The 17,627-nt window shown below is 42.6% G+C and overlaps 1 protein-coding gene across 2 annotated transcripts in view; it reads left to right on the top strand.

Moving 5' to 3' along the window:
- LOC123972099 (protein unc-13 homolog A-like) overlaps positions 1-17,627 on the top strand; it is a 34,543-nt gene that overhangs the window by 12,655 nt on the left and 4,261 nt on the right. Inside the window, exons 11-40 of one of the 2 annotated variants that reach the window (XM_046051342.1) lie at positions 236-809; positions 906-1,008; positions 2,228-2,271; positions 2,917-2,995; positions 3,519-3,524; positions 3,619-3,693; positions 3,801-4,020; positions 4,739-4,966; positions 5,590-5,731; positions 5,976-6,145; positions 6,320-6,435; positions 7,398-7,561; positions 7,779-7,932; positions 8,191-8,259; positions 8,528-8,617; positions 8,938-9,072; positions 9,178-9,305; positions 11,260-11,345; positions 11,527-11,653; positions 11,750-11,846; positions 12,966-13,109; positions 13,212-13,289; positions 13,847-13,924; positions 14,009-14,097; positions 14,199-14,342; positions 14,769-14,892; positions 15,548-15,604; positions 15,705-15,785; positions 16,542-16,689; positions 17,166-17,222. In XM_046051342.1, coding sequence (XP_045907298.1) covers positions 236-809; positions 906-1,008; positions 2,228-2,271; positions 2,917-2,995; positions 3,519-3,524; positions 3,619-3,693; positions 3,801-4,020; positions 4,739-4,966; positions 5,590-5,731; positions 5,976-6,145; positions 6,320-6,435; positions 7,398-7,561; positions 7,779-7,932; positions 8,191-8,259; positions 8,528-8,617; positions 8,938-9,072; positions 9,178-9,305; positions 11,260-11,345; positions 11,527-11,653; positions 11,750-11,846; positions 12,966-13,109; positions 13,212-13,289; positions 13,847-13,924; positions 14,009-14,097; positions 14,199-14,342; positions 14,769-14,892; positions 15,548-15,604; positions 15,705-15,785; positions 16,542-16,689; positions 17,166-17,222 — 3,807 coding nt within the window. Of the gene's footprint in view, positions 1-235; positions 810-905; positions 1,009-1,580; positions 1,648-2,227; positions 2,272-2,916; positions 2,996-3,518; positions 3,525-3,618; positions 3,694-3,800; positions 4,021-4,738; positions 4,967-5,589; positions 5,732-5,975; positions 6,146-6,319; positions 6,436-7,397; positions 7,562-7,778; positions 7,933-8,190; positions 8,260-8,527; positions 8,618-8,937; positions 9,073-9,177; positions 9,306-11,259; positions 11,346-11,526; positions 11,654-11,749; positions 11,847-12,965; positions 13,110-13,211; positions 13,290-13,846; positions 13,925-14,008; positions 14,098-14,198; positions 14,343-14,768; positions 14,893-15,547; positions 15,605-15,704; positions 15,786-16,541; positions 16,690-17,165; positions 17,223-17,627 lie in introns of those variants that run through there. The other variant, XM_046051341.1, reaches the window with a different exon arrangement.

Genomic DNA, 17,627 nt, shown 5'->3' with positions numbered 1-17,627 from the left:
CTCTATGAGGATGAGGAGATGATGTATGACGACGAGGATTTGTACAATTTGGATGGGACCCTCAGTGAGGACATGGAGCCTCCATTCACCCCCACCCCAACATCAACAGCCCCCCCAGCTCTGGATGTGCCCAGCTCCAGACCTCCTCTAGAGAAACAACCCTCCTTACACCAACAGCAGCCCCCCGCTCAACCCCCTAACCAAACATCCAACCAGTCTCACCATTCTGGCATGGCCCCATCGGCACAGCCCCCTTCTTGTCAACCAACAGCCCAACCACCTAAACAACCCCAGCCCCAAGCACAGCCTCAGCCAGCCCCGTCTGCCACTTCCTTCTTCTCAATGGCCAAACCTCTAACAGCTGCAGTCACAGGCTTGGCCTCTACTTTCCTGTCTTCTGTTCCCACCGCCCAGCCTGCCCAGTCTCACCCTCCAACTCCAGCCGTATCTCAACAACACCAATCTGCCGCAGGCAAAGCTGTCCCTCCATCCCACCCAGCCACCACGACTAACTCACCCTCCCAGGGCCCCTCCACTACTGTGGACCCTACCTCCCAGCAGATCCCATCCTCTAGGCAGCCTCAATCCCATCTCAACGGTTCTGCTACCACACAGTCAGCTGCCCCTGAGGAACAGGCTCTCCAGCTGGAGGAAGAGCCATGGCTTGATGAGGAAATGATGTTGGAGAAGGAGGCCATGACGCCCCCTGCTCAGCCAGAGGAGAAGCTCCCCATGGAAGGGAAAGAGGAGCATTTCGAAGAGAGCAGGCCGCCGACGCCAGAAGAGGAAGAAGAGATGCCGCCTGAGAGGTAGGAGTGGAAGTTGAAAGGGAATTAGATCAGTGAGCTAAACAAAAAAATAGACTAGAAGAGAAACAGCTGAATACATTTTTGTTTTTCTTTTAGTCCTCCAGTCATAGAGGAGCCCAAAGAGCCAGTGGATCCAGCAGTCAGAGCCAAAGAGAACTGGCTAAGGCTCTACAACAAAGTCTTAGAACAGCTTCGGGAGGTACGATCACCCCAATCTAGCTCCAAAGTCCATTGCAGTCCAAGTCTCTGAAATGAAGTCCTGATTCAGCTCCACCCTATAATCTAAAAGATTTACCTGAGTTCAAGAGACTCTAAAAGTGTCTGCCAAGCCTTTGAAATATGTATGTGTAGTGCATTATTTATGTGCAAAGACAGGGTACATACAGTAAGTTCTTGAGTTCTATTTTGATGGTGCTTTTTGCTAGACACCAGAAAGCAGACTTCATCTGTTTCACAATCTATGATTGCTTCTTTTTGGTTTCCTCAAATAAAAATACTGATAGCTAACTTTTTATTTTAGTTTGGGTGTAGCACCACACCACTCCTTGATTTATTTGTACACTTACATTTTGCTTGATCAGCTTTCAGTTGCATATGTTATTCACATTATGTTGCTATTCATCACGTTTGAATTCAGTTGTGCAGAGAATTAATCACTTGCTTTGATGTTTTATGTTGATGTATGTCACGTTGCGTTTTTGTACATTTGGCTTCCCTCCGTTTGTCTTTTTTTTTGTTTGTTTGTGCCGACCCACTTTGTTTTCTTTCTAGTTTCATGTCATTGCCATAGTGACACTCGCATGCACTTTGCTCGGCCATCACTGGAGCATGCTGACGGGTAGGTACAACCTGATTGGTTGCTTGAGAGAAAGAATGAAAATGCATGTAACAGATGTCTTGTTGAACTCTTCACTGTCTGTAAACAGGCACCTTCACCCTGGCTCATTCACCTCCACAACAATTAGATCTTTAGTGTTGTATAGTAAAGAGCTGTTATCCAATCTGAGTATAAGTCACACTGCTTCAGATTCTGCAGACATATTTGATAGCAAAATTTAGGCAAAGTGTTTTTTGCATAGTTACATATCCAGTTTATGTATTCTGTAATGACATGAACAACATCTATTTAATAACAGGTTTCTTTTTCTGCTTGTCTATGGATCATATGTTGTATTTCTCTAGCTTTATTTCCCATTTGTACTGTACTGAGTTTTTACTGACACAGCCCGCTTTTCACCACTGATACAGGAACACACAAATGGGAGGGGACTGTAGAGCAGAGCAGTATCATAATAAGATAATTAGTCTAGAGATGCAGCCTCACTCATACAGTAAATTAATGCTAGAGGGGTAGGCTGCAGGGGTAAACTTAAGATTGCTTGTTTCTTTTTCTGACATTCCTTTATTGTCTTTCTCAGGCTCGAGGAGAGACCTCCAGTTCGCTGTGGTTTGGTAAAGGAGGGTGAGTGTCTGCTGTCAGTTCCTCAAGAAATGTACTTTTTTTCTTGTATGGAGCACATTATATATCACACAGTGTATTAATCAAGCAAATGCAAAAACTCCAGGAATTTAACTCAATTAAAAAATACCCTCAGATCATCATGGAAACCTGCCACCTCTGCTTTAGATTGAAAATGCCCTTCTTTATATCGGGATTCCTTCGTTTTATTTCATTCTTATCCACAGGCTCGTTCAGCTCATGGCATTTGGCCAGTGAGTATTGAACGACGGTGGGCTGCCCTGACTTAGCTGGCAGGTCATTTGTAGATGAGGCAAACCTCAGAGTGGAACTGAGGCTGCATACTGAAGAAGTGCTAAGTTAGCCAAATAGAACCCCAGCAATTATGCCCAGGTGTGGAGTGTCATCACTGCCACCATTTGAGACAAGGCAGCCTGTGTAATTAAACTCTCCAGTAAAGTCCTTGACTGGAGTAGCATTAGAAACAATGATAGAGGCAATTACATTTGCCCTATAGTAACAAAACAAGATTTCATAGTAAGACATTTTGATGATTGAATCATTTTATCTGCACACTGTGTATATATAAATGTATATATTAATGTATAATGCTTCATACTTCTCCCTCTCTACGTACTTCTTATTCAGAATGGGAGGTGCACTCTACAGTATCGACAGCATGCCTGACCTTCGCAAGAGGAAAGCCATTCCTCTTGTCAGAGATCTGGTGAGAAACAAACATGGACACACATAAAAACATAACATACACCAACCTCATGGGGCAACCTGGATTCGATTTTGTTGCAGACATTATTGGTTACTCTGAATCTCAGTTTACTTTAAAACAGTCATCTCTGTTCTTGCCTCTTCTGCTTTGTAGTTCTTACTCTGAAAACATCGAAAAACTATTTCACTTCTTCTATACTTCCCAGCATTACTTTTTTTTTCCTATAATCCCAAGTGAATACACTGATTTCTTACTGTTTCCCCTTTCCACAGCTGTCAAATGCTTGACTTGTTGATAAATTAAATGTTTCAATATATGTGGTGTTAATGTAATTACCGTAATGAATCAGTCTAGTTACACTGTTCTCTTCTAGAGGTTTGGGCATACCTGTCAGATGCATAGTAGCTCAGACATATACATCATCATAAAGACTTGTACAACTCGTCCTAAAATATGTTGACATCTGTTTCCACTTTTCTCTCTCTTTTCTCTCCTCTGTTTCATCACTGCCTGGCCTCATCAGGCAATGGTGAGTACTTGTTCATCCCTTACAGAAATCAAGTCCGCAGTGTAGCTCACTTTCAAGCATTAACACTTTTCTCTGTTGGCCCTCTTGTTCCCAGTCCCTAGTACAGAACTCTCGCAAGGCTGGAATCACCTCCGCCATGGCTTCCACTACTCTTGGCAATGAAGAGCTGGTGGGTTTCCTCATCTCACTTCCTATTCGCAGTTCTGTTCAGGATCTTCCAACCTTTAATCACTGCTGGCATCAGACTTATATTTCTCTTCTCCACGCCCTTGACAGAAAAGTCACGTCTATAAAAAGACCCTGCAGGCACTGATCTACCCCATCTCCTCCACCACCCCACACAACTTTGAGGTGTGGACAGCCACCACCCCAACTTACTGCTATGAATGCGAGGGGCTGCTTTGGGGTATTGCCCGACAAGGCATGCGCTGCTCCGAGTGTGGCGTCAAATGCCACGAAAAGTGCCAGGACCTGCTCAACGCTGACTGTCTGCAGAGTAAGGATCGCAGCATCCACACTCATGCACAAAAAAACATTTTTATACATATGCATATATTTTTGACTTTGGCATACACACACCCAGCCGTCCACACAAACCCCAAACCTCTTTTAGCTCCTCCTGTATCCTTCTGCCTGATTGACATCCCATTATTCTTGTCCTCTATCCACTCTCACATTCTCCTCCCCCTTCCTCTCCAATTTATCTCCTGAGTAATGTGCTGCCATACCCCTGTCTCTCTGCTCTCTTTCTTCTACCTATAGCCTTTGCATCCATGCTACTTTGTCTAATTCAGCTCCACAAGGGGTGACTTATCCAGTTCCCATACTGATTTTGGAGTCAGTCTACACAATGCATAATTCATCGCTCTGCTGTCTCCTAAGAGTCTTAGAGTCTTCGGCATCAAGATAAGATCTTGATGCCAAAACATCTGTTGGTCTTTTACTCTCTGACTGTCTACTTTTTCCTGACCAGATCAGTGGTTAAGTGGATACAGTTTCAGCCATAATATTGGAGGTTTGGGGTTTGATCCCTGGCCAAGAAAATGTCAAAGACTTTCAAAACTGATCTGATGCTTTGCACACAGCTTTAGATGTATTGCAGGGAAATGGGAGAGACTGTAAGCTGCTAGCCTGTGAGCCTTATTGCCTTGAATATATTTTACGCCATAAACTAATCTTCCTACATCCCACTCATCATTCATCTCTCCCATCAGGAGCTGCAGAGAAGAGCTCCAAACACGGGGCAGAGGACAGAACCCAGAACATAATCATGGTCCTGAAGGACCGCATGAAGATCAGAGAGAGGAACAAACCAGAAATATTTGAGCAAATCCAGGAAGTGTTCGGCCTGGACAAAACAACACACGCCACGCTAATGAAGCAAATCAAGCAGAGTGTGCTTGATGGGACCTCCAAGTGGTCAGCAAAGATCAGCATCACTGGTGTGTTGAAAGCTCCTTTTTTCTTCACCTGTTGCACACATTGTAAAGCCTATTTGAGTAAAATCTGTGATTTGTTATTTCTTGGGTTATATGAATAAAAGGAGGTGCGGTGATGCAGTGGTTAGCACTGTCACCTCACAGCAAGAAGGTCGTGGGTTCAAACCCTGGTTGCCCCGGTCTTTCTGTGTAGAGTTTGCATGTCCGCTTCCTCCCACCATCCAAAGACGTGCAGGCTAGGTTAATTGGTGTCTCTGAAATTGTCCTTAGGTGTGAGTGTCACTGGTTGTTGGTCTGTGTGTGGCCCTGCGATGGGCTGGCGACCGTCTAGGGTTGGGATTGGCTCCAGCCCCCCAAGACCCTGTATGCAGGATAAGCGGTTGACGATGGATGGATGGAATAAAACTGACATGCATAATTTATGCTTGTGAGATAGTTGTTGTGGTTCCTGGCAATTGTGCTATTGTTTTCTTTTGCTATTATGAATATATTTTAATAATAATAATATATAGTTGCTTGAAGTCCAGTGTAGTATAAATGAAAGACTTAACAATAAAAGGTATCTTGTCAGACAAGCTTTCTAGGACTTTGTTTAATTGCCTCTATGCCTCTTGTCTCTGCCTCAGTGGTATGTGCTCAGGGCCTGCAGGCTAAAGACAAAACAGGCTCCAGTGACCCTTATGTGACTGTTCAAGTAGGGAAGACCAAGAAGAGAACCAAGACCATCTACGGCAACCTTAACCCCGTCTGGGAAGAAAACTTCCACTTGTGAGTACAGTGGAAAGCTTTTCTGTCAGTCACTTTATGTCACTATAATGGATGATGTAGTGCTCTAATTTAGGGTGATATCTCTAAAAATCTAAACACGTATTTAAGACACCCCAGTGTTTATGTTTTTGGAACCCCAGCAAACTATGCAGTACTTAGAAATGGAAATGAGCCTCTTTTTTTCGCAGATTGTTCCTCTGCATCACAGTTGTTTGCCCACAATTTCTGTCTCCATCTCATCCAGTGAATGCCACAACTCGTCTGACCGCATCAAGGTGCGCGTGTGGGACGAGGATGACGACATCAAGTCGCGTGTGAAACAACGGTTCAAACGTGAGAGTGATGACTTCCTGGGTCAAACCATCATCGAAGTCCGGACTCTGAGCGGGGAGATGGACGTTTGGTACAACCTGGGTGAGATTTCAAGATAAGAGAGAAGGCAGTGGAGAATTAGAGACGGATGAGAGGAGCAGGAAGTCGCACAGAGATAACAGAACAAGAAACAGATAATTGAAGTGCTTGTCTCTTGTAGATAGAACAGATTTCAGCCAACTAAGGAGGCATGTATATCTTACTTTCATTTGGCAGACAAGAGAACTGATAAGTCTGCTGTGTCAGGAGCCATCCGGATGCACATAAGTGTGGAGATCAAAGGAGAGGAGACGGTTGCTCCCTACCATGTCCAGTACACCTGTCTACATGAGGTCAGTCTGCACGGACATCTGGGGGAAATCTTCCAAACATTGTTGGGATTATTTGCACTTGAAATAAAACATTAAATGTAGAACAACCTGCTATTCAGAGTTCATTGCTTCCAGTCAATTCACTTCTAGGTTTCATATAAACACAATCAATCAAATTCTCTCTTTCTGCTCATTCCCTGTGAAATTTGCCTTCTTTTCCAAAAAGAAGGTTTGTCATAACAGTTAAACAGTTGAAATCATTAATAATTGCCTGGAATTATTGAGCCATTTTCGCCCATATAGGGACATATTGACTTCCTCGGTATGGGAAAGGCATGAATACAGTGTCACATATGAAGTCCTTTACACCATTTCCCAGTTTTATATATAATCCTGTTACACTACAGGAAGATGAAGTGGATGAATCCCTATCCTGAATTTTGTGAAACACTGGGAAACAGTTTTGGCAATCAGCTGTGGGTTAAAATCAGGCATATTTTTAGTTTGATATTGTTTTACAACGTTGTAGCGAATGTTTGTAGTGTGTTTACATGTCTTAACATTCAAATTTCTATCAGCTTTAACTAGTGCAAAACTGAAGACTTTTGATGTGGATGTGTGTTTTAGAATAGATAAACAGTCTTCCTTTCACACATAAGGGGTTGCACAGTCAAACACATGATATGTAGCTTTGTGGCACCTAAAGGTCTTTTACATGATGCAGTTTAAGGCTTCTGGTTTTCTAAGCTTTAATATTTACAGAAGATCTAAGGCCTGTTAAATTGATCTGTAGGGCCTCACTTTTTTATCTGGCTCAGTAGATGTGTTTGTTTTCTTACAATCTGTAAATGAAATCCTTAAAGTGTTTCAAGCTAATACTAACTACTGTTGCAATTACTGCTACTACTACTACTACAAATAATAATAATAAAAATGGCCTGAGACACAAAAACGTGCCTGACCTGTCCTTTGTCTTTGCTCAGCATCTGTTCCAGTACACCACTGAGGAGCAGAATGGCGGCGTAGTAAAGATCCCAGATGCCAAAGGGGACGATGCCTGGAAGGTGTATTTTGAGGAGACGGCTCAGGAGATTGTGGACGAGTTTGCCATGAGATACGGAGTAGAATCCATCTACCAGGCTATGACGTCAGTCTCTCAACCATTATTCTGAATGTTTAACTTTGAAAGCTAAATAGGAAAGCTCAAATCCTGCGTTAAAAGCGTTGTTTTTTTCCCACCACAATGGCTTTAGCTTTTTGACATGCACAGTTAGATGACTAAATATAGTTTATAATTTCTTCCAATACGTGGGTTTCAGGAGCAAGTAAATGCACTAAATGTTCTTCTTTCTTCCACCCCACAGCCACTTTGCTTGCTTGTCATCTAAGTACATGTGCCCAGGAGTGCCAGCTGTGATGAGCACCCTGCTTGCCAACATCAACGCTTACTACGCCCACACCACCCAGTCCTCCAACAATGTTTCTGCCTCAGACAGATTTGCTGCATCAAACTTTGGCGTGAGTTTTGTAATATTTCCCTTCTTCGTATGTGTGACTACAAAACGCCTGAAAAATGCTATACTTCAGAAAATCGCTTGGTGACTAGCTCTTCGTCCCTCTGGGGCTGTAGATGTGGCCCTGCCTACTTCTCCAAATATCCAAACAGCTGAGCCCCGTCAGATCTGGCCTTGGGGTTTGTGTAGTCAAATGGTAACAAATAATATGTCCGCTGTGGTGTGTTTCTGAGTGGTTTGTTCTGGTCTTTTTATTGTTTAGAAGGAGAGGTTTGTCAAACTGCTGGATCAGCTGCACAACTCCCTGAGGATCGACCTGTCCATGTACCGGGTACTGACTGCTTCTCTTCATCATAACAGATGCAAAACATTTAGATGTTATTTACTGCCACACTCACTCAATTGCTGTCTGTTAACAATCTGTTGTGGTCAACATTTGTTTGTGTCATATCTGTGTGTATATGTATGGGAACCCTATTTTCTGTTTTGGGACTGAGATGAAAAATATGTTTTGTCTTCACATGGTCACTGACAATATTTATTTCCTTTAATCTTACTACCTGAAGAGAGACTTAGTGTTTTTGTGAATGTGCTTCCAGAATAACTTCCCTGCCAGCAGTCCTGAAAGACTACAAGACCTCAAGTCCACAGTTGATCTCTTGACTAGTATCACATTCTTCAGGATGAAGGTAAGGATGAATGAAAGATAGATCTTTTATTTTTCACATTAACACAAACATGGTACAAATTTCCAGTACTTTCTAGAAAGCAGCCTAAGGCATAAACTGAGACTCAGCTTAGCATTAGCATATACAAACAGAAGCTATTGTCATGAAACTGTGTGTGTGTGTGTGTCCGGGTGTTAATCTATGTTGGGGCAATTTGATGCAGCTCAGTGAATTTATGGTTAAATTCATGCTGAGATAACCTCCTGCCGAGAGTGTGTGTGTGTCTGACAGCTCTGAGGTGAATTGGATTCAACCATATGTTGTCGAACGTTTGTGTTCAGGTCCAGGAGCTGCAGAGTCCCCCCAGGGCGAGCCAGGTGGTGAAGGACTGCGTAAAAGCCTGTCTCAACTCCACCTACGAGTACATTTTCAACAACTGCCATGACCTCTATAACAGGGAATATCAGACAGACCCTGTAAGCTTGTGTGTGTGTGTGTGTGTGTGTGTGTGTGTGTGTTTGCAGATGAAGCCAGGGTGCAGCTGTTAAGATCTGAATCCATAACCTCTTTTCTGTCTCCAGTCAAAGGCTGTCCCTCCGGATGAGCAGGGTCCCAGCATCAAAAACCTGGACTTCTGGTCCAAACTCATCACCCTCATTGTCTCTATCATAGAGGAGGACAAAAATTCCTACACGCCTTGCCTCAATCAGTGAGTCTCTGCTCATAACATTGGTCTAATTTCTCAAATTTAGCATGCACAGACAGTGTTGGCAATTTAAGAGGCTTTATGAGGTAACAGCTGCATGTGATTTGCTTAAAGAAAAAAAGTCAAAGTAAAGCAAAACAGTATGAAGAAGGGAGTGTCAGAGCATTTAGAGAACAGGCCAAACAGCCAAACAAAATGCCTTTGTTTCTTTTCAAGCCTAAAGGTGTGTCCTGTCCATTCTGAAATGGAAATAAAGAAGATGTACTTATAATATCTAAGAATAACAAAATTGTGAAAACTTTTTAAAACTGTCAATTTAAAACTTATGATATATGAAATACAGGTGCTGGTCAAGTGAAACTTGTATAATGTATACATTCATTCCACACAGACTGATATATTTCAAGTGTTCATTCCTTTTAATTTTGATGATTATAACTGACAACTAATGAAAACCCCAAAATCAGTATCTCAGAAAATTATAATATTGTGACACAATCATGGGGAAGACTGCTGACTTGACAGCTGTCCAAAAGACGACCATTGACACCTTGCACAAGGAGGGCAAGACACAAAAGGTCATTGATAAAGAGGCTGGCTGTTCACAGAGCTCTGTGTCCAAGCACATTAATAGAGAGGCGAAGGGAAGGAAAAGATGTGGTAGAAAAAAGTGTACAAGCAATAGGGATAACCGCACCCTGGAGAGGATTGTGAAACAAAACCCATTCAAAAATGTGGGGGAGATTCACAAAGAGTGGACTGCAGCTGGAGTCAGTGCTTCAAGAACCACCATGCACAGACGTATGCAAGACATGGGTTTCAGCTGTCGCATTCCTTGTGTCAAGCCACTCTTGAACAAGACACAGCGTCAGAAGCGTCTCTCCTGGGCTAAAGACAAAAAGGACTGGACTGCTGCTGAGTGGTCCAAAGTCATGTTCTCTGATGAAAGTAAACTTTGCATTTCCTTTGGAAATCAAGGTCCCAGAGTCTGGAGGAAGAGAGGAGAGGCACAGAATCCACGTTGTCCAGTCAATGAAGGTTTGGGGTGCTATGTTATCTGCTGGTGTTGGTCCACTGTGTTTTCTGAGGTCCAAGGTCAACGCAGCCGTCTACCAGGAAGTTTTAGAGCACTTCATGCATCCTGCTGCTGACCAACTTTATGGAGATGCAGATTTCATTTTCCAACAGGATTTGGCACCTGCACACAGAGCCAAAGCTACCAGTACCTGGTTTAAGGACCATGGTATCCCTGTTCTTAATTGGCCAGCAAACTTGCCTGACCTTAACCCTATAGAAAATCTATGGGGTATTGTGAAGAGGAAGATGCGATACGCCAGACCCAACAATGCAGAAGAGCTGAAGGCCACTACCAGAGCAACCTGGGCTCTCATAACACCTGAGCAGTGCCACAGACTGATCGACTCCATGCCACGCCCCATTGCTGCAGTAATTCAGGCAAAAGGAGCCCCAACTAAGTATTGAGGGCTGTACATGCTCATACTTTTCATGTTCATACTTTTCAGTTGGCCAACATTTCTAAAAATCCTTCTTTTGTATATTATATATTATAATATTATATTATAATTTTCGGAGATACTGAATTTGGGATTTTCATTAGTTGTCAGTTTTAATCATCACAATTAAATGAAATAAACATTTGAAATATGTCAGTCTGTGTGTAATGAATGAATATAATATCCAAGTTTCACTTTTTGAATGGAATTACTGAAATAAATCAACTTTTTGATGATATTCTAATTATATGACCAGCACCTGTGTATATACTGATAATTAATACTTCTCTGGTGCGTTTTTTTTTTTTTTGTGGCAGCTAAAAATATACAGAGCAAACACTGATGGGAGTTACATAAAAATAAGCCTGGGTTATTTTGTTAAATAATAGAGTACCATTACTGGATATAGAGCTGGATTTAAGCCTGAGTACTGCCTCTTATAGGTTTCCCCAGGAACTGAATGTGGGCAAGATCAGCGCGGAGGTCATGTGGAATATGTTTGCACAAGATATGAAATACGCCATGGAGGGTAGGTTTTTGTGTGTGTTGTGGGGAATGCGGGAGGTCACAGGCCTGGAAATGAGCGGCGGGGGGGTCATTCGTTTGTGTCAGGATTGTGTTTGTAAGAGATGTTGTTTTATGAGTAAACTACATATGGAGAAAGAGTGGTGCAGTGGGACTTTCCTCATTCTTTCTTCTTTGACATTCAGAGCATGAGAAGAACCGCCTGTGTAAAAGCGCAGATTATATGAACTTGCACTTCAAGGTGAAGTGGCTCTATAATGAGTACTGCAAGGAGCTGCCCACTTTCCAAAAGCATGTACCCGAATATCCAGCGTAAGTGTTTCATAAACAGCATCTACACTTTTCCTCCTACATTTACCACTGTGGCACAAAGACTCATGTTGTTTCTACTTGTCTCTTATTCTGCAGCTGGTTCGAACCGTTTGTCATCATGTGGTTGGATGAGAACGAAGAAGTGTCCAGAGATTTTCTACATGGAGCCCTGGAGAGGGACAAAAAAGACGGGGTAAATGCTTTCATCTGCATCCTTCTCATGTAAAATGCTTGCCTACCAGCAAAGTAACAGGTGAAATGAAACCACAGTCTGTTGTTAGCATGTCTGCAAATGCTATAAAAAAAACACCTCTAAGTCTACTCCCAACAACTCCTAGTTTTCAATCTTTAGTTTTAGATGCCCTAATTCTTTTTTAACATCTAACAGGCTCCTACCGTAGCTTCATATTTACCACACAGACATGACAGTAGTATTGATCTTCTCAAATGTCGAACTGTTCCTTTAACAAAGAAAGTGCGCTGGAAAACTTGTGAGAGAAGAGTACTTAAAAAAGGAAAGAAGCATGCGGTCATGTGAAACTAAAGTTTGACTAAAAAATCAACACTCAAATTCTGCTGAGATGGTAATAAAATACAGGATAAAAGCTTAAATCTGACCTCCTACCTGCAGCCCCCCCCCCCCCTCCCCCCCAAAAAAATGTATTCATGCATTTCTCATGCAAATTCAGGCAGTTCACATCATCTCTCCTGACTCAGCATATTCCAGGCTGAGAAGAGTAGGCCGAAGGCCTCAAGGCAATCAATAATGACTCAATACCAAAGGCAAATGAAAAAGAAAGCACACAGATACTCTCAGTCTTGCTCACACCTACATATCCACACAGAAAGAGGATCGATACAAAGCAGCTGAATATTCTCCCAGCTCATATGTCAGTAATCCTTTGGGTCCAATTACTGTCACCAGAGGCAGATTCTGCTTTTCTGTGTCAGCGAAACAGCAGTCCCCGCTCCCAGCCACATACCAAAACACTGTTCACTTCTGGGCTAATGACTGGGCTGTTAATGAGGGCCCTGCTCCCCATCATAACACCTCTGATCGCCTCCATCGCTCTCACCCAAGCGCATCCAGAGGAATTGCTTTGCAAATCATTTGATTGCAGCCACATGCAGCTGAAGGAGGGAGGTCACTATCGTTATCCCTGATGGGTAACAGCGCCGTGAACTTCTTCCACGGGAAGCCGTTGGGGGAGACAAAGCCTTCACTTCTAATGTTAGTCGTGTTCAGATCAGCCTCAGCACCACAGAAGTCACACTCATACTTTTTCCTCTCGTCTTTCCTCTCGTTCTCCAGTTCCAGGTCACCTCGGAGCACGCTTTGTTCTCGTGCTCAGTGGTGGATGTGTTCTCTCAGCTCAATCAGAGCTTTGAAATCATCCGCAAACTAGAGTGTCCCGACCCTCAGATTGTTGGCAACTATATGAAGAGATTCGCAAAGGTGACTTCCACCTACAAGATTGTCATTACCTGAGTTGTCACTCTACTAAAATTCCTCACTGCAATTGTGCGCTTATTCCATTATCTTGTCATTTTCTTCTAGACCATCGGCAACGTCCTGCTGTCTTACGCTGACATCATTGCAAAGGAATTTCCAAATCATGTGAAGAAGGAGAAAGTCGTAAGTGTTGAAGATGTTTTAAAGACATTAAAGTGTATAACAGTACATAAACATAATAGAAAAGTTTGGCACAACAAGGTACCAGAAAGAAATTCGTGTCAGCTGAATAAGCAGCAGTGACTGATTTAATACTTTAATTTCAGCTCCATCACATCTTAGCTTTAAGACGGACACAGTTTGGTGTATGTGGTCAGGTTGATTCATTTCAGCACAATAAACCCTCTCTTCAGTGTAATAGCCATGCCCAGGTTGCAGTGTTTCAATGTGAATTAGGGCTGTGTAATTAGCTGAATGTGGTGTACGCTTGGGGAAAAGTGGGCTGCACTCCCAGAGAGACCAGGAGTCCCCGGAGGAGCAGTAATTACTGAAAACTCCTGCTTCTCGTGCCCTGCATCACCAAGAGTGTTTTTGCCAAGGAAGCAATAAAAAAAGTTAAGAGGACTAACCTTGATTGATTACAATAAAACGCTGGGAGCAGACAGAGGAAAAGGAGAGAGCTGTGTGTGTGTGTGTGTGTGTGTGTGTGTATGGTGTAATTTTTCTCTTTCTCCCCTTAGCCATGTATCATCATCAATAACATCCAGCAGCTCAGGGTTCAGTTGGAGAAGATGTTTGAGGCTATGGGAGGCAAAGATGTGAGTTTCCATACGTGCTGTTATTGTTGTGATTGTGCTGTTATGACATGGCTCCTGGATTCACCCCCTTTTGTTTTCTTCCAGCTCAATGTCGAGGCTAGCGACTTCCTGAAAGAGCTGCAGAACAAACTCAACAGTGTAATGGACGACCTCAGCCGCATCTTTGCTGTCAGGTGGGTATGTCTCTGATTCCTACGTGGAACTAAGAGATGCTGCAACCAGCTGATTTCAAACGTCTCTTTTTCATGTTGTCGTTTTTTGTTTGGTGATGCAGTTTCCAGCCCCAGATCGAGGACAACGTGAGGCAAATGGGTGACATTCTAGCCCAGGTAAAAGGTCAGACCGTCCCGGCCAACGGCAGCGTGGTTCAGGAGGCCGACAACGTCCTGCAGCCCATCATGGACTTCCTGGACAGCAAGTAAGTATAGCTTGATATCAAACATCAACACCGTTTAAGAACTCTGAAAGAGTTGGCATTGGTCAGATTCATAGTCTTGGTCACTCCTTCTTTGATCAAATATCTCTTGATCAGAAAGTTTCTTGAATAGCTGCTTTTGCTATACCAACATTCAATATTTTGTTAAATGAACAAATGGTTTGAAAAAAACAACTCAAACTAAGCAATTGAAAAAAGTTTTGTTTTGAGACTGAAACTCAAGTGTCATTCTGACACTGATATCAAAAACTTCTCACAAATTTGTTATTGTTTGCACCTTTGTGAATTAACTTGCACTCACTGAAGTTTCCATGGCCTTTACAGACACACGCACTCCATAAATAAATGTGTTTTAGTGCTGCCTTCGTGTCTTGTCAGTTGACAGATGTGGGTGTTTTTGTGTTTCAGCCTGTCGCTGTTTGCTAAGATCTGTGAGAAGACAGTCCTGAAGAGAGTGCTGAAGGAGCTGTGGAAACTAGTTATGAACACAATGGAAAAAACTATCGTGCTTCCAACGCTTACTGACCAGACGGTATGTAATTAAAAAAAGAAGACATTCACTCATTTTTTTCTTTCCCATTTTTCTTCTTCTCTGCTTCTGATTTTGAGTTTGCTTTTCCTGGCTGTGTTCCATTGTGCTTGTACATTAACCCATCTATCCTGCCGTTACCCCATCCTCTCTCCCTTCCTTCCTTTCTTAGGTTATTGTAAGTATGTTTGGGTGTGTGGGTGCAATCAGTCTCTGTAAGCATGAGAAAACACTATTTTTAACATGAGCCTTAACACCACCCTCTGTAGCCTTTCTCCTTCTGTGTGGATATCAGTGAATAAAAGCCTGATTTAAACGACAGCACGGTGCACCAGAGACAACATTACCTACCCAAGAATCCCTGCAATGCTGACTGACTGTACACCAAAGCACTTAAACCTTCTTTCTCTTGCAAGATGTAACTTGTTTGTTCGGAACCTTTATTTAAAAGATTTAAGAATTAGTACATTGTAGTTTTACTCTCCCCACCCTCTCACTCACCAAACTCATTTCTTGTATCAGCAGCTGTCTGTCCTCACTAAAGCTCCTGAACTCACCTCTCACTCTGCAAATCGTCCCCAGCTACACATCTCTCAAACACCACTCTTGTCTTTCTGTCCACACTGTACCCACTCGTCTGTCCGTCTCTCCGTGACAGGGCACCCAGATGATCTTCAACGCTGCCAAGGAGTTGGGCCAGCTGTCCAAACTCAAGGTGATGAAAGTAGAAGGCAGCAACAACATACCTGACAAACGTGTATATTTTAGCAGTAACTGTGGTGTGGACTGACTCCTTTTTTCGATCCATCCTGCAGGAGCACATGGGGCGAGAGGAGGCCAAAGCTCTAACTCCTAAACAGTGTGCAGTAATAGAGCTGGCACTGGACACTATTAAGGTATTGTCTAATGTGTTACACAAACAAAACAGCTGGCAGGGATATTGGTGCTCTTGATTCTTACTTTGACAACAGTCTTTAATTTGGTCTGTGTCTGTGACTGTATCAGACTTTGTCACATAGATCTATAAAAGTCCTTGACTTTCAGAAGTGTCCCTTGTGTTTTCACAGTCCACTAACCTCTGCCAGGATGGAGACTGTTTAAACTAGAAAATATATTTTCACTAAAGCCACAGGAAAGTCAAATCATAAAAGCAGACAATCCACAAGAATTCAGATTGTGGAGGTGAGGAAGAGTCTGTAGCTGACAGTGGAATTTCTGTTACTGAATGCTGTGGATCTATTGGTTCAAAGTAAGGGAAAGAAAGCATTTGCAGGTTTAACTATAGTCATTTGTGTACATGTTATCTTATTACATACAGTATATTTATATAAATCAAAGAATTATGAAATAATTATATAATCCAAACATGTAACTTTGAACAGCATAAACATCAATAGCATTTTAATGTTATGGTTAGTTTTAATCTGTCATACTGCTACTACAGCTATCTGTTTGTTATAAATTAGTGCAGGTTTTGAGTTACCAAAGCAGCTTCAAACCATCATGCCTATCCTCGACAGCTCCCAGAGTGACGAGGTTGTTGCACACTGCTAAACAGTTTTGTCACACTCGTACATTTTCCTCTTAGAGCTCTGTGTGTCCTGCCCTCTGTCTGTCTACAATACATGTGTCATCTCGATTCTGTTACGCAGCAATACTTCCACGCCGGTGGTGTGGGCCTGAAGAAAACGTTCTTGGAAAAGAGTCCGGACCTGCAGTCTCTGCGCTACGCCTTGTCTCTGTACACCCAGGCCACAGACAAGCTCATAAGGAAGTTTGTCCTCTCACAGAGTGCTCAGGGTACGACTTCAAACAGCAGCAACACACACACAAACACACTGTTACACAGCAGGTTCAAACAATTTCACACAAAAATGCTTTCAGTTACTCTCATGGAGCTCCACTGCTTATTCTTACTGTTACTACGGCTTATGGAATTAAATAGGATTATGAGATCAAGTAGAATAACTTGCTTACAGTGTTGGAAGAAAATGTTTAATTCATTGCTTCAGTGAATTACAGTAGCAATGCCCGCAAATGCAAAACTACTATTTACATTTACTGGTTTTAGTTATATACTGTACAACTTTAAACGCCCATGGAGGGATTTTAGATGAGCAAAAAGGGGAGCAATAAAAACTTTTAAATATCTTGCTCAAGGATGCCATATTTGTGTAGGTATTTAACCCATCAATGCTTTAATTCGCAATATTAACAATGAAACGAACACTTTCTTTGCTGTCTTCAAATGCTGACTTCTATCTCTCTCCTCTCAGTCCACGGAGGGAAAGGGATCAGGTGCACGGCAAACGAAGACACACCGCCAGAGAAAGGTACGCGTCAGCAGTGTTATGTAAAACCTGCATGTCCTCCATAGAAACCCACAGCTGCTCATACTTACACTCAGATGTCAGTGTGATCAAACTGTCATAAAGCAAAGATAATGAAGCGTTAGCCCTCGACTCGCTTTGCTTCTTCGTGTTTTTTTTCTGTTTGAACTCCTTTTTAATCAACTCAGGAAGACACAGCACAACTTATGCACTGTTTATGGTAGATGAAGCTTGTTAGATATGAAGGCAGAGAGACGGTTTTCTAAACAGCTGACCAGGTGAGAACTCCAATGTAAAAGCTGCAGTGACTTGAGATGAAGGAGAGCGTAGGATGTGCAAGACACGATGAATAAAAGAACGAGTCGTGAAAGGAGAAAAACTTTAAGTTTCATCCCTTTTTCTTTTTCC

This window comes from Micropterus dolomieu, linkage group LG06 (genome assembly GCF_021292245.1).
Source record: "Micropterus dolomieu isolate WLL.071019.BEF.003 ecotype Adirondacks linkage group LG06, ASM2129224v1, whole genome shotgun sequence".
NCBI classification, from domain to species: Eukaryota; Metazoa; Chordata; class Actinopteri; order Centrarchiformes; family Centrarchidae; genus Micropterus; species Micropterus dolomieu.
This window is presented reverse-complemented; position numbering and strand designations above follow the sequence as displayed.